The sequence below is a fragment of the Falco rusticolus genome, chromosome 7, assembly GCF_015220075.1.
Source record: "Falco rusticolus isolate bFalRus1 chromosome 7, bFalRus1.pri, whole genome shotgun sequence".
In the NCBI taxonomy this organism is placed as follows: domain Eukaryota; kingdom Metazoa; phylum Chordata; class Aves; order Falconiformes; family Falconidae; genus Falco; species Falco rusticolus.
The window spans coordinates 336563-360830 of record NC_051193.1 but is presented as its reverse complement, the minus strand read 5'-3'; the positions used below and the strand labels follow the sequence as shown (position 1 = coordinate 360830).

At 53.9% G+C, this 24268-nt stretch overlaps 1 protein-coding gene across 3 annotated transcripts in view; it reads left to right on the top strand.

The window, feature by feature from the left end:
* The window catches only part of RBPMS2 (RNA binding protein, mRNA processing factor 2), a 29043-nt gene extending 5371 nt beyond the window's left edge, over nt 1-23672 (top strand). The window contains exons 2-8 of one of the 3 annotated variants that reach the window (XR_005105423.1): nt 7773-7850; nt 8548-8586; nt 9150-9212; nt 10813-10963; nt 11608-11756; nt 14560-14722; nt 22537-22606. Coding sequence is in view for 2 of the 3 variants with exons in the window: in XM_037395384.1 (XP_037251281.1) it covers nt 7773-7850; nt 8548-8586; nt 9150-9212; nt 10813-10963; nt 11608-11756; nt 22537-22599 (543 nt within the window). In the remaining variant the exon portion in view is untranslated. Of the gene's footprint in view, nt 1-7772; nt 7851-8547; nt 8587-9149; nt 9213-10812; nt 10964-11607; nt 11757-14559; nt 14723-22536; nt 22607-22818 lie in introns of those variants that run through there. The other 2 variants (XM_037395384.1, XM_037395383.1) reach the window with 2 other exon arrangements.
* The last annotated feature ends 596 nt before the right edge of the window (nt 23673-24268 follow it).

Here is a 24268-nt window from a genome sequence, read left to right as displayed (position 1 = left end):
GGGTCATGGTGTGGTTGAGAGGCTGCCTGTCCCAGAGCCTGCTGTCCTCCTCAGCTCAGCCCCAACAAAGAGGGCCGTTGAGACGCTTTGGATGATGGCTGGACAGCAGGTGAATGTGGAGCTAGAAGCTTACACAAGGTCTAGGCTCTCCTTGATGTGTTGGGGGTGGTGAGGCTTTCTTTGGCCCCAGGGCTCACCTGCTGGCTCTTGCTTGGAGATGAGAAGAGGGATAGTGCTGACACTTGCTCTGTACATCTGTCTGGTGAACATTATCTCCTGCACCTAGATCTGTGGACAGGGACAAGATGTTGACCTGTGGCTGTGTGCCCTATGGGAAGGAACAGTCTCAAGCCCAGCTGGACAATTGTTATCCAGTGGTAGGGCGGGATGGCAGAGCATAGCTATGAGATCCTGCCTCCAGCCAGCCCAGTGGCTGCTGCAGTGGGTTTCTCTGGAGGACAGTTGCATGGGACTGTGTGTGCTGACCTTGCAAATTTCTCTCCTTGATCACTGAGCCCAAACCTACCTGGCCGCAGACTGTGGTTGCTGGAAACCCAAGGACCTAGTAGGGCAGTCTTACCTATGTGGAGGACCTCCAGCCCTGCTGTGTAGCCCAGAAGAGGCTATGGAAACATTGTACCTCCTGCTCTGGGGGGTGCATTGCCTCCTGTGCCGCAAGGGATGTGGGGTGGGTTCTTGCATTAGTGCAGGGTCGGGTCTCAGTACGTGGCTGTGTGTCAGAAGCTGCTGGCCTGGGGATGTGTGTCCCTCCTACCTGCTTTCGAGGGCAGGAGGCTGGTGTCTGTCTGCACATGTGACTCTCTGGGGTCACCTATAGCAGTGGCTTGAAGTGCAGAGCAAGCTACAGACTTGGAGAGGGCACCCAGCTCCTGGGAGATACCAGAGGAGGGAGGGAAACCTTGCCTCCTGTGGTTTCCCTGCCTGCAGTAGGATGCCAGTGGGGAGCTAGCTGGGGCACGGTCCCCACTAGAAGCTGGTCATAAATCTTGGGCTGTGTCATATCCATTCTTACTGTGTGCTGCTCCCCAGGCTCTCCTGGGCTGGTGGCCTTACCTCTCTCTGCCTTGCCCTCTATATTGTGTGGGCTGGGTACCTACCTGTGGTCCTGTGGGGGGAGTGCCCTGTGGTGCAGAGGGAGATCAGGGCATGATGCTGCCTAGGGTCGGAATGTCTGGTCCCTCTTTGGGTAGCACAGCTCCTGCCCACTGCCTAGTGGCCCTGTCTTGCCAAGAGCTGGACTAATGCAATGGTGACATAGTCCTGTGGGTACTTGTCATCCTATTGGTGTCCCCAAAGGTCTCCCTGTGACTGGGGTGACACTCCAATAACCGCTGTCAACAGTGGAGAGCTGTTGCAAACTTTCATCTTGCCATCACTTGGGTTTTGTGGACAACTTGCTTGCTGTTGGGCCATGGAGATGCGAGGCATGCTCCACGGGGCTGTGGCATGGCTGTTAGCATGCTGCCCTGCATCGGGTTGATTTGAGGATAATCAGTGTGCCTCTCTGGGTGTGTCCTGGCTCTGTGGACAGAGGAGGCAGAGGACTGAAAAGTGCCCAGGAATTGCCTTGCAGTGAGGTGAAGCAGAGAGATTTACTCTACCTGAGATGAGACTGTACCTTGTGAGAGTCCTGCATCCAGACCAATGTCTTCTCAGGGCAGAGGCTGGCAGGAATGCTTCTTACCTCTGTGCCTCCTGCCAGGATAACAAATGCCTGGGCATGGGCAGGAGGAGCTGGTCTGCAGCAGGCTTACCTGGTGCGATAGCTGTCTCCGTGGGTAAGGTCTGTGGCTCTAGCTGATGGTGAGATGTGTCTGTAGGTCCCTGAACATCAGAACACCCAGCAGATGTGCTGCTGGGCCTCTGGAGCCAGAGGCTTACTGCAGTGGGCTGGGTAGTGCAAGCATGGATGTGAGTGTCCTTCAGCAGCATGTTGGCTGTAATACTTGTGCATGTCTCTTCTAGCTCAGGAGACCCCTTGGCTAGGTGGAAGGCTGTGATAGCATCCTGAGGATGCTCAACTGGCCATATCCCTGAGCTGGGCAACTGCCCTGTTGGCACAGTAATCTCTTGGGAGTTGTGTGGCTGGCATCCCTAAATGTTTCAACAGCTTTGAAACTCTGCTGTGGCCCAAGCTCCCTTGGGTGCCATCCCTTCCATGAGATCCTGCAGAGGTGCAGGGGATGGAACTCGGTAGTGGAGAGCCGGGGGGAGTCTCCGCTGCAGGGCTATGCCAGCAGCGCTTCCTCTGCTGGGGCTGGGGACTATTCTTGGGTGCTGTCCCGTTGTGCCTGGACTTATCGGCTCCCATGTGCTTCCTGCTCTGCCGGCCAGAGGCTGGTGCCTCTCCCAGCTTCCCCCACTGCTTGAACGCCTTCCTAGCCTGACCGCAGGGGTGGTTGAGCCCCATTGATGTGCCTTTGCCTGACATGAAGGAAGAGCAATGCTGGGGAGGGGCTGATCCAGCTATAAGCAGTGTCACATGTGAAATGCCCCAGCCTTGGGGACAAAATACTCTCACACTCAGGTTTGCTTGTGGTCAGCTTGCCTTCCTCCTTTTTGGAAAGCAGGATGTTGGTCCTTGGGTGTCTTTTGTGCAAAAGGCTGATTTTGGAGAGAAATGCCCGAAGCCCTCCTTGCTTCAAGTGCTGGGGGAAGTTCAAGACCCTCTTTCCCCTCTGGGGATGGGGGAACATCTTTCCGGTGTGTGTGTGGGGTGCCCTGTGGGTGCTTGGGGCTTCCTGGATAGAGCAGCTTCTGGTCTGATCCTGCACTGGGGTTCAGTGCTACCCCACCTGCCGGTGCTGCGAGGACATCGGAGCTCTGCCAGTGCTGGAATTGCAAGCAGGCAGCCAGCTCTTGCAGCCTCCCTGCTCTTGAGCCCCACAGGTGTCAGGGAAACTGAGGCATGGAGTGGTGAAGGAGCCTGTTGGCCAGCCCCTTCCCCTTGGGAGGCACACTCGGTGGTGGTGGGGCTGCCCTGCTTTCTGCCTAAGCTGTCCCTAGCACAGACCAGCCATCTCCCTGTCCCAGCTTTCCCCTGCCCTGCATTGCTGGGGCAGGGACCCTGCAGCCCCAGTCCCAGGTGAGGGTGTGCTCTCATTTTGAAGCATTGGCTGGGGAGCTGAGCGCTTCCCTCCCTGCAGCCCTGTTTTCAAGCTCGCTTCCCTGCCTCTTGCTGCTGTGCCTTATAAGTCCTGGCTCCCGGAGCAGCTTGCTGCATTCCAGCAGCCTCGTGTCAAATGGCCCTGGCTGCATGGCTGTGGCCAGGGCTGGGCTCTGCATCCCCCTGTGGCTCGGCCTGGGTGCTGGGGGCCCCCAGCTGGGATGCTTTCCCATGGGAAGAGCTGTAGCCTGTGTGTCTGAGCTGCTGGGACCTCAGGGTGGCTGCCTGGAGTGGGCACTGCACTTGAGGTGCTGTGGCAGAGCTTGTCCCTGTCGTCAGCAGTGTGCTGTGGGGCTCCCTTCTGCTGGTGGCATAGGAAAAAGGCTCGGTGGACATACTGGTGTGAATGAGTGGGAGATGGCTTGCCTCCAGGAAAAAATGGCATTTAGCTGGGAGTGACTTCCTGGAGATGGGGATGTCTGGTGCCATGGTGTGGATGAAGCACTGGGGCATGCTTCTGCTGTAGCTGGCCTCAGGTGTTTCCTAATAGCTGGTGGTAAAGGCTTGTGTGTGTTGGGTGCTGTGAGCATGGCCCTGGGACCTGGCCAATTTTGGGGGGCTACAGCGGCCACAGCTGAGCATAAGCAGGGCTGTAGGTAATGCAGCAATAGGGCTGATCAGGCAGGAGGGAGGGTCAGCCTTGCTGGCTTCTGGGAGGATTCAGAGCTGTCTGTTAACAAAAGCTCAGTGCTGGAGACCTACCAGAGCGGCCTCGCTGGAGGTGGGTACTTGTGCCTTTGCACCTATGTTTCTGACATAGCTTGACCCTTCTGGGCTGCAGGGCAGTGTCTGGCTCTGCTTGGGACTCCCTTTCAAGAGCTCTTATTTAAAAGCAGATGTGGCCAGGAGATGTGGATGCTGTAAAATCCATGCTGACCTCCTGGCAGTGCTGGGGCTGTGGTAGGAACAGGCAGTAACAGGCAGTGTTGCTGTTTGGCTTCTTTAAAGCCTTGGTGCTAAGTACCTGGCTATGCTTGCTAGGTGTGTGTCCCTTCTGGGAGACACAGCTGTGTAAGGACTGCTTTAAAGCCATGACAAATTGAACACTGAATGGGTTTGTCCTTGTCCCTCCCTCTCTCCCTTCTGAGTGGGAGGCTATGCTGGGATCCTTCCTTTCTGAGATGGCTTAGATGGTCTTGTCCCTCCTGGCACATGTCTGCCATGGTGGTGATGATGATGATGGCATCCATGGCCCAGGTGTTGTGTGCCCAGCGGGTCCTGTCAATCCAGGTGGAGAAGGCCACAAGCTTTTTGGGGAAAACCTGCAGGGAGAGGAAGGTTGGGGGGGTTCGCCCAGGTAGGACACAGTGATGGGATGTTGTGGTGTCCCGTCACCATGAGTGGTGAGCCCATCCCACCTTACCTGGGGGAAGATGACATAGTGAGCCACCAGCCTGGGTGCCAGTGGGGCTGAGCCTGCTCCAACCTCCATCCAAGCAGCCCATAACTGTGCACAGCTGATCGTTAAAGCAATTAGCAGAGCTGCACTGTATCAGGGGAAATTTAGGTTGGCTGTCCTTCTCCTGTTCCGCAAAGCACCCTGTCCCTCTGGGTGGCCATGCAGCCCCTGGAGAGGTGCACCCTGTCCCCACATCCTCCATCTCTGCCAGGTATTTGGACTGGGGACATCCCCAAAGGGGGCAGGGATGGGGAAGGGAAAGCATTTTCTGCAGGGCCTCCAGCTGTGTGACCCTGCTGGGCTGTCTTAGGCAAGAGCTGCTCCTTACCCCACTGCCCTGCTTCTCTCTGTGCATGTGTGTCTGGTTAAGACCAGTTGTCCTGGGTGAGATGGAATTGCTCTCACCTGGTATCACATTTTGAGTGGTTGGTAGCAGAGGCTAAGAGTGAGCATTCCTGGAGATCTTTCTGCTGTATCTTCAAGCTCCTGCTGAACATCCAGTTTGGTCCAGGCAGTTCCTGATCTAGCCCAGGGTGGAGATAGATGTAGAGAGATGTACACATTTTTCTTTTTTGTCCTGTGGCTTTTCCAGCTGCTTTGTGGGGAGGCTGGATAGCTACATGGATCTGGGATTTGGTGGCAGGGAGTTAAAGCAGGGCAAATGTACTTAAGCAGAAGCCTGCCCTGTCTTGGCATGTTGAGTGCAAGGGCTGGAAGCCTGGATTCATTAGCCCTGGGTGGTCCTGGTGGCCTTTAAAAGCCTGCAGGACTTAGCCTGCAAAGGGGTGACTGGAGAGTCCCAATTCAGTTAATACACTGGAAGATGCTCATCCAGACCCTCTTGCCCTAATCAGTGGTTTCCTCTTTCTAGGAGCAGAGGGAGGAGGCTGGACTCCTGATCACCTTTGCTTTCTGATTGTTGCTGATCCCATGTTCACACCTGATCTCAGAAGTGATCTCACTCTGCCCCTTGAATGTATTGCTCTGGTCTCTCACCAGCCTTGCCCTCCCTTCCCTGAATGACTTAGTCTTGCTTTCCCCTTTTTCTAGATCACTTATGGATGTGCTGAATTGCAGAGATCTCAGAAAACCAACCACTTGGTTTCATTGCTTCTGACAAGCTCTTCTGAGCAGAGACCTTCCTCGGTCCATCTTGAGGTCCTTGGGGAAACCTTGTTGCAAGATGTTAGTTGGTGGTATTTGGAGTTGCCCAGGCTTTCCTTGGGGTGATGCCAGCCCTTGGCAGGTGCTGTGGGTTGGCTGGGATCCCCTTTCCAATGCTGTGTATGGTGACAGACAGGACCTGGAGGCCAAGGGAAGCTTTTAGCTTGTGAGAGAAGGTCTCTTGCTCCTGTCCTTGGCAGCCACTTGTGGGGCTGGCATTAGGAGCTCTTGACCTCTGACAAAGAGCTTTCCTAGCACCTGTGTTGCTCTGTTCTGGCTGTTTTAAGGGCTCAGAGTAGTTGCCTTTCCCTGAGCAACTGTGCATCTTCCATTCTGTCACGCCTGTCGTAAGGACTTACTTAGCAACACATCACAGGACCATTTAGAGACTCTGCAGGGATGCAGATTTCTATCTGCTTGGAAGAAACATCCATTCTGGGGTCTGAGCACACTCAGATCCTGAAATATTGAAAAGGGATGGTGCTCTCGCATGGCTGAGGCAGATACGTGCCACCACACTCTGCACAGTCCTGCAAGAGATGGCCGTGTGTCTTCTGGGAATGCACTGCAGGTGCTCCATGTAGCTCATGCTGAAGCGCAAGCGCCAAAGTCTTAAAGGCAGCCAGGAAGCTGAGAGAGTGCCATTGCCAGCTCTGTCTGGGCATGAGGTGGCCCTGGAGTGATGCATCAGATAAGGGGCTGAGCCAGGTGGGGGGACTGTGAGACTGAGCCTGGGCAGGGGAAGTGTTTCTGGAGTGGTCCAGATAGCATCCTGCTTCCCTTGACAGGGCAAAGAAAAAGCTGGGGTGTATGGTAGGGCTGTCCATGCAGAGGAACTGGGGAGGAGATGGGAAGCATGCCAGTGTTGGAGGAAAGGATGCTCAGTGGTCACATTCTGCAGCAGCTTTGAGAGATGCCAGGCTAGAGAAGGGCTCTGCACACCAAGGGGGGTGATAGCAGCCTGCTGGGGTATTCATGGGGTGGTGGTAGCCCTTAGTCTCAGCATGCACAGAGAGCAGAGGATCCCAAGACTCTATGATCACTGTCTGTCCTGGAGGGCTTAAGCTGCCCCTTGAGTTGATATGAAGGGTATGTCTCTGCCCTGGCAGGACTGTCTTGGCCACAGGAGCTCAAGGAGGCGTGTTCTTTCTCCTGTAAACAGGAGAAACTTCCCTGCTTTGGTGCTCAGTTGATATGCTGTAATGTTTATGCCTTAGTAAGCACAACTTCACGTGAACTATTAGAGATATTTCAACAGATTATCTATTGGAATCTTCCTCTGGTACCATATTTTTGCTTATACATGCTGAGTGAATTTGGACTTGGTACATGACTTCTGTAGCTTGGGAAGAGGAGCAGCCTACATGGCCTTGGTGCAGCACAGCTGGCTTTTGGCTGGGCACAACAGAACTAACACTGTAAGAGCTGTTTGGGAGCAGTTTCTGAATGGTCTGATGTGTGTGGGTGAAGGAGCTAGGATGGACCCAAAAATCATCCTAACAATGATGATCTAGGGCTGTTGCAGGAGTCAAAAGGTGTGAGGTATTTTTTTCAAATTGAAGGCTGTCTTTGAATCAGTGGCTGAAGTGCCAGGATAGGCTAAAGAAAGGAGATCTAGTGTGTTATCTGTAGGAAAAGCTAGACAGACAACTGGGGTTTATACTGGTTTCCTCTGGACCTTTGATATGTGTCAAACTTGGTATTTTTGGCAGTGTATGGTCTTTTAGCAGTCTTTTCAAGTTTTAGTCATCAAGGTCCAGTCAGGCTGTAGGGCTGGTGTCTGTGCCTTAAGCAACCCAGACTATTCTGCTAGAGACTGAGTTTTCACAAAGGTCTAAATCCTTTGTGGCAGGGAGGAAAGGTCTGGCTGTGTTATCCTGGGCAGTGCTCCTTTAATGTAGGAAGGGTCAGTGCCTGCAAGGTGTCCTACTCTTATTGCACCTAACTTCCGAACTGTGCTCTGTACTCCTGCTTTGGTACTAAGCATCTCCTCTCAGTAGACCTCGTTGACCCCTCTCCTAGGTACGTACGCTGTTTGTCAGTGGCCTTCCTGTGGATATCAAGCCCAGAGAGCTCTACCTACTCTTCCGACCGTTCAAGGTAAGAAGGTCTTCAGACATGGTCTTTGGTGGGAAAGATGCAGTCGTGTGGCAAACCTTGCAGCAAAGATCTCTGTCAGAGCAGAAACAAGGATGAAGTAGGAAGGTAGGCCTCCTGTGAAAGCTTGGGGAACCTGGTATGAAACCAGCATGGTAGGTAGCCCCTGGCTTGTACTCAGCTGGGTAACCTTCCCTGGCGCCTGTTGTTAAAATCATGCTGCCTCCGAGTTCAGTGAAGGCTGCTTGGTAAGCCCTGCTGCCCAACTGGGCCAGCCCTTCCCTGAGGATGGATGTGTCCTGATCCCCTAACTGTCCGTCCTTCACTGGATTGCCACATAGGCTGTCCTTGGGGAAAGTGGGATTCTCTTGTGTGCACTGTCCTAGCACAGGGTGCTCTCTGTTCTCTAGGCACTAGCCAGGCAGGGTCCTCATCTTAGTAGCTTGGTGAAGAGCTAGAAAAGGGGATTTCTTCCCAAAGGGCCAGAATGGACTAGCTAAGGTAGCCACTCTGCCCTTAGTGTAATCTGTCTCCTCCTTTGTTGGGAAAGAAAAGTGTTAGCATACCTACTCCTGCTGCAGACCCTGCCTTCTGAAGGGTTTGGTGCTACAGGAGCTCCTAGAGCTGTCATGTTGTGTCTCTCTTGTAGCTTGGCTCCTTCAGGAACCTGACACTGACTTGCCTTTCTTCCCTTCTGCAGGGTTATGAAGGGTCACTGATCAAGCTAACTTCAAAGCAGGTATCTCCTTCTTCCAGCTTGGGTATTTTCAGCTTTTGCTAGAAAACCAGGCATGCTGGGAGGGGAGGAGGGACAGATACTGTTTTGCTATGTAAAGTATTGTCTGTGTTCAGTGCCATGTATACAGCTGGGTTCTGCTCACCTCCACTGTCCTGGCCAGCCCCAAGCTCTCAGCATGTGCTGAATGGCTCTGTATCTTCTATTGCTGCCCAGGACCACATGGGCTCAGTGAGACCCGATGCTTCAATCTTAAACACTGTGCTGCCAGAAACTGTCCCCAGGCCATCCTAATCAAGGCAGTAGTTCCCTTAGTGGGCAAGAGGTACCCTTGCTGGGGACTACCAGGATGAGCAGTGTCCCCCACATGTAGGAATACCAAAGTGTCTTGCTGTGGTGGGAGCAGACAGAGCAGGAATCTTGGCCTGATGACCCAAGACCCTTCAAGCTCTGTTTGAGGCCCTCTGCTTCTGCTTTCCGTAAGCTGTCTGGGGCAGAGGGGGTGGCAGGGTAGTCTGAGGAGCTGGAAGAGGCTTCCAAACTGAAATCAGCATTATTTCTTCTAGCCAGTTGGCTTTGTGACCTTTGACAGCCGGGCTGGTGCTGAAGCAGCAAAGAACGCCTTGAATGTGAGTACCTGATGTGCTGGGAGGGCTGGGGGCCATGTGCCCTGCTGTAGCTAGACCTGGAGCAGTGGGCTAGAGTGGTGCTTGGCTTGTCCATCGCACAGGAAGGATCAAGGTGTCTCAGCTGTGTCCTTGAGTATGGAAGCTAAATGCTTCTGCAGCATCTCACCAGGGAAGTAGGAAAGCTGTTTAAAGGCTGACGTCAGCCTAAGAAAATGGATGCAAACTGTCCCACACTTAGTGTAGGTATAATTTCTGACTGCTGGAAGACTGCTTGAGGGCCTCTGAGGGTATGGGAAAGAACAGCTACTTCTTTCCTCAAGTTGGCATGTACCTCCTTACTCAACAGCTGGCTGCTGGCAACAGGATCCAGGCTGTGGATCCTATCTCTTATCTGTTTAGTGCTCCCTCTCCTCCCTGGGAGGAGCTGAAGATGGAGACACACGCCTGCCTTGCTCAAATGAGTATGGATTACCTCTGTGTGGTGATGTGTGGCCAGAGCTGCTCTTTAAGGAGCTTTTCCTCCTGCTGTCTGCAGGTGGGCGCTTATCTTGGCTTGACTGCTTGACTTGAGCTTGGCTTGGAGTACCTGAAGCAGGCAGGTCGTCTTGTCTGTGGGGGACTGGTTCCCCAGAGAAGAGAGGCGTTGGGGGCATAGGTGGTTCCCAGGCATGCAGAGGCACAGGGGGTACCGGCTGACGCACTGCAATTCTTTACTAAGGCATGTGGAGCACTACTTGTGTTAGCGTGAGCTTTTTGAAGCTCTAGGTCAAGCTCACAGGGTATGTGGGTAGTGAAGCAGGCTCACCGCAAAGCTGGCCCATCATGTGGCCATAGGACTTGCTTGGTGCTAGTAGCCTTGTTAAAGCCTGGCTTATCAAATGCCCTGAAGAAAAGTGTATGGCAGTTCAGCAGAGCAGGTCCTTGTCCTGGACTCTGGCCTGTCAGGACCTCTGCAGCCAGGAGGTCTGTCCTTCAGAAGGGAAGGATGGTGCAGTCCTGTGCTGCTGTTTGTGAAGTAGGGCCAAAGCTGTGTGGTACAGGCTATTCAGCACATTCACAGCATTTCCAAACTGCCCCAGCTCAAGAAAAAGATGTGAGAATGGTCAGTGTGGCAGGCATACCCAAAACTATCTCCACCCCACATGGGCCTGCAGAAGTTAGTGGGATCAAGGCACCAAGACATGCTGATCTGATTCTGCTCTGCTGTAGACCTTGCCCTGGGCAGTGGGGCATGTGCTAGGGTCTCTGCCCAGGCTGGCAGTAGATATAGGAGCCCTCATATTGATGGGGTTATCCCAGCTCCAGCAGACAGATATTTCCTGACCAGTGCTGGTAGCCATCACTGCTATGCTGCTTGGTGAACTGCATGTAAGGAGCAGAACAGTGTCCCTCATGTTGGAAGCAGTGGTCCTAGGCCAGCTAAACATAAATACAAGCATGTGGGAGCTCGTGTTGCCATGAGGTGACAAAATTCTGGGCATGTGACTGCAGGGTGATGGCCTTGGTTCCCTGGTTGGGCTTTGCTCCATGAATAGACACATCCTGTGCTTGAACTGGAAACCTCACCTCTGAGAGATTCCTGTGCTTTCTTCTGTGACAGGGCATCCGCTTTGACCCAGAGAACCCCCAGACCTTGCGGTTAGAGTTTGCTAAAGCCAACACAAAGATGGCCAAGAGCAAGCTGATGGCCACACCAAACCCCACCAATATCCACCCTGCCTTGGGTGCACACTTCATTGCACGGGACCCCTGTGAGTATGCTGGGAGGGACTTTGAGGTCATGGCTGGCCCAACCTGAGAGATGTCCAACCCTGGGAATGCTGCTAGGGTGGGAAGGAAACCATACCCATGTATGCTTTGGCCTGAAATATGCCTGGTGCAGGAAGGCCAGCATGTTAGGGTTGCAGGAGAGTAACAGGCATCTGATAAGGTTTCTGGCCAACACTGGAAGTGTTGGGAGAGCGGAGTTGGTTTTGGTAGTTCAAGTGATACAATAAGTCCTTCAAACCATTGTTAGGTGGGAAGCCGAGAGTATGAGTCGTGGGGCGAGCAGCCCTGCTGAGGCTGGCTGGGCAGCTGTAACGTGGTGCTGAGAACTCTGCCTCATGGCCTGCTGTCCTGCAGCACCAGCCCTCTGTGGCACGTGTGAGTCAGCCTGCCCAAAGCCTGTGCAGGGTGCTGAGCAGTGGTGGAGCATGTTCCTGGCCTCTCCTGGCAAGGCTGGGAGGCCAGAAGATCTGCTGTCAGCAGAGATGCTGCAGGGTGCTAAACTTCATACCTCACTGAAATGGCAGTGCAAAGCTTTAGTTTGGGGTTGGGAAGCCAGAGCCTGGCCCTGAAGTGGGCCATTGGGGCCAGCTACTGAGATGCTGTCACCTTGTCTCCTCCCTTCTAGATGACCTGACTGGAGCGGCTCTTATTCCAGCATCCCCAGAAGCATGGGCTCCCTACCCACTGTACACTACGGAGCTAACCCCTGCCATCCCCCATGCTGCCTTCACATACCCGGCAGCTGCTGCTGCGGCTGCTGCTCTTCACGCTCAGGTGAGTCACTCCGCATGCCAGGAACTGGGCTCTCTTCTCTCTCCTGCCCCAGTGCTTGCTCCTGGGGTCTCTGCTCAGCTGGTTTGACCCTGGCCTCTGCACCTTGGCTCCTGGGCAAAGCCTCAGCCTGGCTGAAGTGTGTGCGTGGGGGCCCCCAGCCCTGAGCAAACTGCAGGGGAGAGGGCTACGTGGCTGAGAGCAGTCAGAGCTGGACAATGACTTCTGAGCCTGCAGGTCCAGCCTGCTTCTCTGCAAGAGCAGGCAGGTGGGAGAAAGTCAGGGCTCAGTTTCTGGCTGGCTTTGCTGGTCTCTCTGGCCAGAGAATCATGTTGTGGGACTGCTGGTAGGAAATGCTACCTGCCAGCAAGTAAAATAGCTACGAAATGTCCTCCTTGAAATCACAGTGAAGGCAACAGGCTTAGTTGGTACTGAAGCTGAGGGGCTCAGCTGGGACCCCCTTGGGCCAAGAGACTAAAATACTTTAGAAGCTGGAGGAGGATGTCCTGCAGGAGATGAGTGATCAGAGCCTTGCTGCAGTGACAGTCTCTGAGGGAACAGTGGTGTTAGCCACCTTGGAGAGGGTCACTCTGTGTATGAGCCTCTGGAAATGCTGGTGGTGGTGCAACCAGCTGCCTGGTGCCCCAGGCTATGCTTGCTGACAGGTGGAGGTGTAGGGATGTCTGTACTGGTCTGAGACTGGAATACTTTAATGTACTGAGACCAACACCCCTGCTGTGCATGAAGTCCCTGAAACCATGGAAATACAGAGGGAAAGCCAAAACAAAAGTAGTGTCCTAATTCCAAGTTAAGGTGCTTGGTTTGGAGCACTTGCCCAGGAGAATGTGGAGTGTCTCTGCCCTGCTTGGTGTTACAGCCAGCTGTGCTCTGCCTGCTTTGGTCTCTGCTCTTGTAGTAGTGCCATGAGGGATTAGGGCGGTGGGATTCTGGGCTTAGAGCTCAGAGCATTGGGGCTTAGCCCTGCCAAGCAGGGTGTTTAGCTTTGCTCTTCCCTGCTTAAATTGAGAGAAGAGCTGTGTCCCCTCACCTTGTTCTGCTGATGGTCAGCTCAGCTGGCCCTTTGGCATCCTCCTCTTGCTTCCTGCAAGCATCTTGACTGTAACTGCCCAGCTTCAGCCCAGGCTTGTTTCCCAGATGCAATATGGAGGCAGTGGAGGGGATGCAAGCTCCTGGCCTGCATAGGTTTGTCTGTCCTGCCCCTTGCACACCTGCAGGCCTCTGATGCTTTTGCCCTTCTACTGGTGAGCTAGTGTTGGGCTGAAGCTCCTGCAGGGTAGGCAAGAAGTATGTGGGGCCCAGGGCAGGACTAGGCACTGGCTTGTTCTTCCCAGGGTCTCCAGAGCCAGGCTGACCCTTTACTGGGAGGGTTGTGCTTGCTGGTGTTCTCTAAAAGTTATTGATGGTGCCCATAACTACAGGAGTGTGCTCTGTTCCTGGGCAGCCCAGGAGAGCAGATGTCTTCCTTTCCCTGCCCCTTGTGTGTAGGATGGTGGATAACTTCCCCTGTCAGGGAGGGCCAGGAGAAAACCCCTGTGGCCTGGCAGAGGTGGTTGAGGAAGGTGAAGCTGTTAGTGCAGTTCCTTCAGGGATGATCATCGGTGACTGTATGGAGACCTGGGCATAAGGGTGTGTGGTGAGGGAGAAAAACTCCCCTCTCCTAAAGTGGAGGGTATCAAGGAAGCCTTCAGCCAGATTTCTTCTCTCTGCAGTCTTGGCTCCTGCCCTCCAGTTAGCTGGCTACTAGCTTTCAAAGAGGTCTTCTGGCCTGAAGAATGACCCTGAGGTGCCAGGGAGCTCCCAGTATAGGTAGGACTCTCGACCCAAGGAGGTCCGTAAGTGGTGACGTGCCCCTAAACTTTAGGGAGCCAGCGTAGCATCTCCAGGCTGCGGCCACGGCTGGACCCAGCTCTGTGCTGAGGAGCAGCTGGGCTGGCCAAGCAGTTACAGCCACTCTTTGCTGCATTGTGCTTGAGCTGGTATGACCTCGCAGGGAGGCATTCTGGCACAGTATATGTTACCAATAAAGTGTTATGGGGTTAAACATTACTCAGGCTAGCAGCTCTGAGCTGCTGGGTTCTGGGCAGGAGCTCTCTCCCTCGTGGAGCCAAGGCAGGGTGGAGTCAGTGAGATGACTTTTGCTCACAAACTGGGCCAAAAGCTGCAACCTTAGTCCTGGTGTGCTGACCCCTCTGCCCTCACTGGTAGGGGCCGGTTTGCCTTGCTGGTGGGGTGGTGGATATGGGGGTTGTTCTCCAGGACAGCTGTGGTTCTTCCTCCCAAGATTGGTGTTGGCTGGAGGACATTCATGGGGGTGGCTAGAGCTGTAGCAGCTCTGTAGCAATCGGGCATGAAGTTGGAGGCCGTAGCTAAACTGAGAGCTTGTCGCAAAAGATTGAAACCTGAAGTGCTCATCCTCTTGCAGCTCGGTGTTCAAGTCTGGTAGCGAGCGGGAGAGGAGGTGGCTGTCCTCTGCAATGCACCTGTGTGGCCTCCTGAAGAGCTGCCCAGAGGGCTGGCAGGAGATGGCACGAGGCTGGCCTGGCCTTGGCTCATGCGCTGGGAGCTGTCAGTAAGCTGCTCGCAGATGAGACTGATGGCTGCAGCTCCTGGCACTGCTGAGCCACCATGATGCTCCTGCAGGCACCAGGCTGCTGCAGGTGTGACTGTGGCCTGACCCTGCACTGCTGAGAGCCTCTGCCTGTGGGGACTCCACTGACTGAAAGATTGTCCCATCTGCCTTCCCTCCCTCCCACCCTCTCTCAAATCCCTCCTTTGATGTCCCTAGTGAACTCCAGCCATGATGCCAGCGCAGGCTAGCCCTGAAGCTCAGAGCTGTCCCTGGAGATGGGACACCCTAGTGATGCCTTATTGCAGCTAGTGGAGTGGCTGTACTACAGCTCCATTCCTAGAAGTGTTAAGCATGATGGCAGCCACGTCTGGGAAGACTGGTAAGGTAACCATCTCTCCTCCAAGGTGCACCATGGGATTTGCAAGCTTCTGCCCATCTCTGTAGCCCGTATCTCCTTGGCAACCCAGTGCATGGGCCTCACGCTACCCACCCACCAGAGCCTGGGGAATGAGATACCAGGCCTTCTTTCTAACCCACATCTCCAACTTGGCAGCACATGACATGGCGCACACAGCATGGCACCATCTTACATCAACTTCTCCCAGCTGAGCCAGGCTCAGCCATGTCCCGCCAGTGGGAGGGGAGCAGCCCGGTTGAGCTGGGGCAGAGACAACCCTGCCACTCGGTGTGAAAGAAACCTGGTTTCTCCCCAACCATGACCCTCTGAGGGCAACCAGAAATACACCTTGACCTCACTCTTGGCACATGGTGGGGGCGGTGAGTGACGTGATAGTGATAGCACACAACTAAATTCTAGTGGGCACGTTAGACAACAGCACTTGTCGGTCACTTTGTTCCAGAATTGCATACCGGGACAGACCCTGCCCTTAATTGTGGGTCTAATCTCACCTCTTTCCTCTCCAGTTACTGGAAATGGAACAAGTTCCTACCTGGAGCTTGGCTTCTCTTTTGCAACCTGAAATCGCAGGCAGGATGCAGGTCTTGAGCCATAATGAGGGGAATCGGCAGCCTGGGAGAGATGGGAGCGGCGTAGGAAACTGGGAGCTTTGGAAGAGGGAAGATGGCCTGGCCTGGGACTGGTTGGCAGGATGGAGGCTGTGGTTAGCTCTAACTGAAGGAACAGAGTCCTGGCTCACTTCTTGCAGTGGTTCTGGGTAGACTTTTTTTTTTTATATATGCCCCCCTGCTGCATGGTAGTGATGTTGGGGAAAGAAGTCATCAAAGCTGGGGGCCCAGGTCTGCCTCTGACCTTGGAAGAATGAGATGCAAAGATGTGCAGAGTTGATCCCCTGGGAAGATGGGGAGAGCTTGACACAAGCATGGAGACAATGATACAGCTGGTCTTGTTCTGCTTGGACCTTGTGACCAGTTTCATCTATTGTTTGTGTAATGGAGTTGGGATGCATTGTGTCTCTGATGTGAAAGCAATTCTTTTGGGGTGTCTCTAAGTCAGGCTCTGAGTGGGCAGTAGGACACACCAGGGGCTATCAATGCTCTTGGGGCTCTTCGGCAAAGAGGTGCCAGCTGTGGCAGCACCCCCAGGGGCTGGGCTCTGCTATGGGCAGGGGTGGACCTGGGAAGCAGGGGCTGGATGCAGGACTGGTTCATGAGAACAGGGTGAGGCTGGTGGTGGTTACATTATGGTGCTTCTAGGAGACTAGGCTGGTGCATTGGGTACCCAGAGCCCAGGAGCCTGTCTGTGGTAGATGCTTCCAAGACAGGGAGCAGGTCATGGAGTGAAGTTTCACAGGTGCTAATCCTTTTAGGGGGTGGACTACGCAAGGTGCCCTCAGAGGTCTGTGTTGCTTTTGCTGGCAGCAGCCCTGTCTGGAGACTTTGAGGAGATGATGGAGATGGGTCTCTGAAGTGGGGATCTGCCCAGGTGAGTGGAAGGAGCGGTCCAGGATCATGGCTATGCAGTGGTGGTGGTGCAAGAGCTCAGCAAGAGCTGAGGCTTCCCAGCACTGAGCTGAGGCAGAGCCCATTGATGGAAGGAAAGGTCAGCGTTCAAAAAAAAAAAAAAAAAAATTCCCTCTTGTTTGCTGCCTGGGCTGGCTCAGAGCAAGCTGGATCTCCTAAGCAGTGGCTGCTGTTGTGGGTGGACATGAGGCAGATCCCAATGGCTGCAATCTAGGGTGCTGGCCTTGGAGAACTTGGAGCATGGGGGATATCTGCTGGCGTGGGCTTAGGTGTTGTGCTTCTCCCAGAGTATTGCCTTCTGCTGTTTGCTGGGGGTGTGACCACCTGGGTGCCACCAGCCTGGCTGAGCCCTGGAGCACCAAGCAAAGGCTACTGTGATGGATCTACTGGACAATGGGCATCCTGCCTTTGTGTACCACTAACCTCTGGACTCTGTGGTCCCATCTGCAAAATCTCCTGGACTTCGTGTTGTGGCAGCTGAACTCTGAAAGACCCTCCCTGGGATGGGAGGCTGGAGACAGTGGCAGATCTTCTGTGCCTAATAACCTGTTGCCTGTTTGTTGGGGTTGTCATGTAGGACTTTCCAGAAATATTTTTTTCTGGGCAATCTCCATGCTTCCCAGAGGTGTGAAGTGCTCTTAAAGACCCTCATGGTTATGTGGTCTTACTAAACTTCAGTGCTGGCCTAGCTGGCCAAGCAGCCCTGACAAGCTCTCCCCAAGCTAGCTGTTTCCTCCTGGCCAGAGAAGAGCAGGCAGGAGATGCTCTTAGTTCCTCCAGGTACCTGCTGGGCAGCCATTCTTGCTGAATCACACCTGGTGAGTCAACTGGACTGAGATGCCATCAGAAGTGACTTCCTGACCTGCGGCCAGCAGTGGCTTTCCCTGGCTAGTTTAACCCAAAGGGAAGCAGCACAGCTCTCTTCCACTCTGGGAAAGGGAGAGATGCTTGTTTCCTGTGGCCTGTGTGGTGGCTCTGTCTTCATGAGCTGTAGTGTAGGCTGCTTTCAAGGCCCAGAGTTACAAGACGTTGGATCAGTGCCTGTTAAAACACTCCTTCTAAGCAACAGGATGGACTGGTGCCTGTTGTCTTCTGCATGCTCCTCAATGTGGTGTGAGATGTGCTGATTCTCCAGCTCCCCCTCACCATAGCTGCCTGGGGAGATGTCTGTGCTTGATTTGACTGCAGTAAGGTTTTCTTGGTGGTGAGATGGGCTGCTGGGGTCTTAGGCAGCATGCAAGCATTTGGATGCTTGTCTCCTCAATCCAACCCCCTGAAGGACGCTGGAGGCAGATGACTTGAGTGAAGTGCCTGCTGCTGAGGCTGGAAGTGTGTGTCCAGAGAGCTGTAATGGATGACATTAGTGCCTTGTAGGTGTACCTTTGCAGGCTGTCCCTGCCTGCCCTGGGTCACATTCCCATCAGCTGTGTTTCTAGCTGGAGCAGAGCAGCTCTTGCCAGCCACCAATGTAGTCTGCCCAAGGCTTGCACCCAGTGACCCGCAGCCTGGGGAACATGGTGACTGGAGTGCTCCTGGCTTGCTGGGGTGAGGCTGTCCCAGCAGCACAGCTGAAGATGCTGCTTTGTGTGTCAGCTGCTGATAATTAGATGCAGGTCTTGGACATACTGGTGGGGGTCCTACCAGCTCCCAGGAGCACCACGGAGTGCTCTGTCCCTGCCTGCACAGTGAGCCTTTCTGGTACCTGGGGAGGTGGCTGGGTCTGTTCCAGCTGCAGGGATAGCTCTGAGCTCCATGAGATGCTGGGGCTGGTGGCAGAGCAAAGATAGGCAGACCTAGAACTAACTAAGAAGGAAAGGCAGGCCATCCAAGCTAAAGGTGGCTTGAGGATGGGTCTGCATGCTTAGTCCTCCCTTCCGACCCCCGCTTTTTCCTGCTGAAGGCATAGTTTTGGGCAAGACAGGGAATTTAAATTCTGAGGGTAACTGGGAGAGACAATGGAGGACTTGACAAGGACAGTGAAGTGCTGATGAGGTGTTTATTTGCCCCATTTGTCACTTTTTGGTGACTTTTGGGAGTGCTGGCCTTGTGCTGAAGCAAGGGAGAGGCTCTTTGCTTCTGGATGTTTCACCTGGCCTCTGGAAGGTAGCGGGTAGAGGCACAAATTTCTCTTCTCCAGCTGTTTCTGGGACAGATGTTGAATGTAGCAGCACAAGGCTGGCTGCAGTTGGCTGGTGCTGTCTCATCCCTATGGGCAGGCGAGCAGGAGATGTTTGTAGTGGTGTGGCCAGACTCTTTTCCAACTGTGAGCTAATGCAGCTCCAGAAGCCACTGTGTCACTTCCAGTAAAATCCTCCCTTCCTCTGCCTTCCTTGCCTGGTGTTGAATGTCTCCATTCACTCTTCCTCAGCTTCCCCCTTGACAGACATAGTATTTTGAAATAACTTATTTTCTGAAAGCCCTCAGAGAAATTTGCTCCATACAGAGAAGTGCTCTGGCTTGGCCTGCTGGGTTGTAATCCTCTTGAGACAACCCTGTGCAGTCTTTTGTGGTGCTGGCTGCCCCTTCCAGATGGCTCTGGGAGCCCCCTGTTTGCAGAGCCTCTCTACCCCCTGGGAAAAGCAAGGTGCCTGAGGCCCTTTGAGGGATGCAAAGGGAAAACTGCCTGGGCAGGTGCCACAGTCCTGGAGAGCATGTCCTCTTGGCTGGCTGCTGCCTCTGATCTGTTTATTCCATTGTTTTTGGATGGTTTCAGAAACATCCCTCCTAGCGAGGGGGTGTTCCTGCTCTGGGCTGAAAGACCTGGCAGGTCATTCACTCGCTGTGCCAGCATGTCAGAGCCTTGGCTTGTAGCCAGGCTCATTGCGTTAGCGTGAGCTCCTACCAGCCTCCAGGGTGAGCCCCTCTGGCTGCAGGGCTGTGCTGCTGGCTGGGTAGTGTGTGTGAGCATTGGAGATCTGCAGGAGGAAGGCGAGGAGAGGTGGTGGTCCACCAGAGGTGGAGGTTTATTGGTGCCAGAGCAGAAAAGCAGTACTTCTGTTGAAACTGGAGGCTCTGGCTAGGCTTGGGGTGGGGCGTGAGTGTGGGGCAGAAGCTGGCTTAGGCCCCCCAGGAGGGGTTGGGCCTGGGGAGTGGGGTGGGGGTGGCTGTCTTGTATGTGCAGCTGCTGTGCCTGCTTATGTACAGCTGCTGAGCCCGTGGGATGGAGGCAGCTCTGGGGGTTAAGTGCTTGCAGCCTTGTGAATGCAGGGGGAGTTTCCTGTTGCTGCTGGGCAGGAGGAAACTACTTCCAGCTGTTGAGGGGAGGACTGCTGGAGCTGGAGACACTGGCCAGGGAAGAGGACTGCTGGCTGCTGAGATGTTGGCTCTGCTGAGCAAGCACCTCCTGGTGACAGGGCTGGGGGGGAGCACGTAACCCCTGTCCTTGCACTGGCAGCTGCTGTGGTGGCCCCATAAGGTGTCAGTGATGCTGCTGCCCACACCAGGCTGCAAGAGAGGCTTCCTGGCCTGTGTCAGGGCCGGGAGACAACCATGCCCCAGAGCAGTGTGGTGGCCCCAGGCTGGTGAGCGTGGGTGCAGCTGTGCTGGGTCCCTCTCACAGGCTAATGGAGAAGTGAAGGAAGGCATGGTGTGCGTGGCATCAAGACAGTGCTTTGGTCATGGCTCTAGATGGGACTCCTCACTGGGAGGATGGTCTTGGTAATGTCTATGCCCTTGATTTGCCTCCACCCAAGGCTGGACTGACTGGGATGTACCTGGCTGCTGTATCATGAGGCCATCTGGGAGCTGACTTGGTGGCACCTGCTTGCCTCAGAGGTGTCTGACAAGGAGTCTGACAGCCCAGTGTGCCTGGCTACAAACAGCCACCTCAACTGTGGTCCTACTGCCTGAACAGAAGCTTGGGATCCAGCAGACCTAACCTGATGGGGTGATGAGAGGCTTCTGCTAGGACAGAGCCTCTACGAACTTGCAGGGCTCCTCCATGTAGGAGCCATCATAAGAAGAGGGACTCGATGCTCATGTTTGGGGCTGTTCAGTTACTAGCATCGCAGCCTGTGTGCTGGTGGAGGCTGGACGGGCACAGCAGGCAGCTGTGCTTTCTGGGAAGCATGTGCTTATTGTTCCCTCCAGCTCCTGTAAGGAGGCTGTAGTGTCAGGGCCCTGGCAGTCTGCTGCATGTCTCTGCGTGAAGGAGTGAATCAAAGCCTCTGGCTTTGTACCTCTGTTGGTTGTCAGGCTTCTGCTTCTTAGAGGGGTAAAGGGAGTAGGGTTTGAGGGGACCTGCTGTGGATGTGCCTAGCCTGGAGAGTAGTCCAAGAGCTGTCACCAAGTCTCTAGGTCTCCTGGTCTCCAGTTCTGTCTCAAGACCTGTGTGCAGCTTCTGGAGGTCTAATGCAGTTGGGGACACAGGTTTGCATCTCCACTCCTGGATAACTTTGCAGCAAGGCTTGCGTTGCCCATGTCATGTAGTGTGCTGTCTGCTAGGTAGCTGGAAAATAGCCAGCTCCTGTTTCCCTTTCATTGCCAGCTGTCACCCCAACCAGGAGTGCCTTTCTTGATGTCCCTTGCATGCTTACAGCCTGCAGGGGAGACCGACCCTGGCAAGACCCAGCTGGCAGAGTTGCCCTTGCTGGGCACAGCCAGGCAGGGGTTAGATGAGCTGTAAAGCCTCTGCCAACCTGGATGATTTGGCTGTGGCCACAACTCTTCCTTTGCCCAGATGACCTGGGACCTTGCTTCAAGAAAGTCTGCCTGTCCTCAACCCAAGGGTCCCTCTTACTGGAAGAGTGCCGTGCGCTGGGGTTGGAGCTGGTCTGGGAATACTGGTTGGTTGGTTGGTTTTGTTTTTTTTTCCCCTCTGGCCCTAGTGGTGCATGTGCTTGGGAGGGGAGCATCTAGCCAGATGTGTTCAGGCAAGGGGACAACCTGGCCAGGATGGTCTGCCAAGGGGAAAAGTTCACACTGGGCTCTAGGGGGTTTCTGCCACTCCTAGCAAAGTCCATCATTCTGCTGGTACCCAGAGCCCTGAGTGTACCTACTGTTCTCGATACCTGTCCGTACTGAGGCTGTGCTCTCCTCCCACCAGCTGGGGAGCGAGGAGAGTGAGGATGGCTGTTTGGCTGCTGTGTTTCAGCTCCCCTTGCAAACAGCACCAGGACTGAGCTCTGCTAGCTGCTCCTGCTGCTGGATCTGTGCTCAGTCAAGTGGCACAGGCTCATCTCCCCCTGCTCTCAGGCATGAAGCTGCTAACTCGATGTACCAGTCTTGCAGACCAAGCAGGAGCATCTGGATGCCTGATGCTATTCTGCTGGATGTTGCCAGCTTGCTGCATCTATTGAAAGGCTGGAAAGTGTCTGTTCCCATGCCTGCTCATCAGGTGCCCATCTAGCAATCCTTCCTTGGCAAGAGGCAGGCCTGAGCAGTAGATGTGGCAGCAAAGACCTGCCAGGGAAGCCTCTCAAGTCTTGCTGGTTTGCAGCTCTACCAAGTTCTTCCTGTGATGTGGTCTGCCTGGAGCCTGTTCTGATGGCTAAGTTGTGGTTTAGAAAACTTCATGGGTCTCTTCTGTGGTGTGTGAGCCAGTTCTTACCCCATGAGTGTCATGTAGAGGTTGTCTGGCTTAAGTGTGTGGTCTTGAGATGCCACCTTCTGCTGGCTGAGGGCAGAGTGGCCGCCACCTTGGGGTGAGCCTCCTCTGCCCTGCCTGAGTGGGGGGAGAGATGTAAACTTGAGGTGTTTAGGGGAGCGGGAGTGTGCTGAAGGGGGAGCAGCCCCTCTTTGCACACACTTCTGTAGTGGTAACCTTCACAGACAGCTTGGTGGTGAGGAGCTTTTCTAGCTTGAATGGTGGTGGTCTGTGTGTTGTAGTGAGCTGGGACCAGGTATGGGGTGTGAAATTGGGGCTGTCTTGTGGTCATGCCAATAGGCAGAAAGTATGGAGATGTTGAGGCAAGCCCTGAGGTGGGGTGCTAGCTTCCATCTTAGACAGGTGGGATCTTGCTGTGCTTGTGAAGGGAGGACCTGGCTGGTGTCTGGTGAGCCTGAGCCTGTCCTTGCATGAGCCACCAGAGCTGGCCAGCGTGAGACTGGCACGCTGGGTAGTGCTGGCACAGTACAGCCCTAGGTTGGGATGCTACTTGAGTAGGATTTAGGGCTCACCTTGGAGCCTCCTTCCCTGTGCTGGAGACCATCTTTACTCAGTGGACCTTGTACATGGCCTGAAGAACGTGAAGGTTTGGGCTGTGGTTGAGATAATCCTGGATCATGGACCTGTGGCCTGGCTTTCTTTTCCAGATGCGCTGGTATCCTCCCTCTGAAGCTACCCAGCAAGGATGGAAGTCTCGTCAGTTTTGTTAGTTCATTAGTAAGTAATTAATCACTTCTTGGAGCCGGGTCCTTGTCTGTCTTGTCCTTGGACTTTTGAGGGGAGGAGGGATGGGAGCTTGGGCTCAGCCCCCGGCATCCACCCTAGGCATGCTGCTGGGTTACACTGGTGGGTGATGAGGTGGGAGCAGGGAGACCCACTGAACCCAGAAAGGGCTGTGGGTGCCGCTCACCGCTGCTCCTCTCCTGCAGTGTTTCTCCTCGGCTTGTTTTCTTCCTCCCTGCCTCTCCGGAGGGATGTGCCAGGGACGATTGCTCAGACTCCTCTCGGTTTGTTTTATGGCCAGCGGACAAGGCGCCTGGCCCCAGCGTGCTCCTCCTGCCCCGGGGCTGCCAGCATCCCCCCCCTCCCTGGACTGTGAAGCCGCCGTGGCCCCCACCACGGCCGTGCACTGCCTCCCTTCATCCTGACATTCTCCAACATCCTTCCTGACTGAGCTTTGTGTCCAGCCAGGCTGAGACCCAGCCGGGGGGGCTCAGCCCCGGGCTTCCCCAGGCTCGCCCTGCCCCAGCGCCTTGGCTGAAGGAAATGAAAGGCAATGGGTTTTGCATGTTTTCTGGCATGAATTAAAACACTTAACTTGTGTATGTGTGAGTGTAAGTTTGTTTGTTCTAGCATTTGTGTAACTGTTAGCAACAGGTCCTTGGCCCAATGGATTGATCCATCGAGGTTTTCATCTTGCTTCAGTGAAGACTTGGCTTTGAGAAATACTAACTGTCCTTGTCTCACCCCTTCTCCCACCTCTGCCCTTCCCTTCCCAGTATGACCAGAAAAATTTGAAAAATGTTTTCCCCCCCCCCTTCCCTCCCTGCCCCCCAAGTACAATGCACTGGGTTTCTGTTCTCATCCATTCTTCTCTGGTTTTAGTGTCAGGGGTTTTTGTTTGGTTTTTTTTTTTTTCTTCAAACTTCTATATATAGAAAGGCTGTAAAATATCTAACTTTTCCCCCGCGCCCCCCCCCTCCCCCCACATCTTTCTGATTGGAGAGCATCCAGTCCTGCCAAATAATCGGCCATCCTTATGGGAATACCGAACAAAAAAAAAGTACGAGTATTTTTGTACCATGTGTAATAAGGAAATATTTATGCATCATAAAGAATTTCTTGTGTGTTTGTGTGCAATTAATTATTATTATTATTAAAGAGAAATTGTAATCCTGTAAGATAAGTTAATGTTTAGTTAAAAGCTTGAAAGAGAAGGGTTGTCTTCTGTAACAATGATTCAGTCAGGCATAGTATACAAGAAATTGTGCAATTTTTGTTTTAGCATCTTCTTGCTTGGTATTGGAGTGCTTTAAGTATTATACGACCATGGCTGTCTTGCTTGTATTAAAAGATTTGAGAATAAGTTGCTATATAATTGCTGATCCTATGAGAATGTGAAACTGGATAATATATGAAATGCAACAAAAAAAAAAAAAATATACCCAGAGGCTGCTGTGACTTCTTCTGTGCTCTGTTGTGTTTTCTTCTGGGGTTGGGTTGGGGTGCTTCAGGCTTGGTCTTTCCCCTGCTCCCCCAGCCCTGCCTGGAAGGATGCAGGCTGGTCTAGGATGCTGCAGAGGACCATGAATATGTTGGGGCATCTTCCCTCCTTCCCCATAGGAGAAGGGCAAGTCCTCACCTGCATGGGCATGTGTT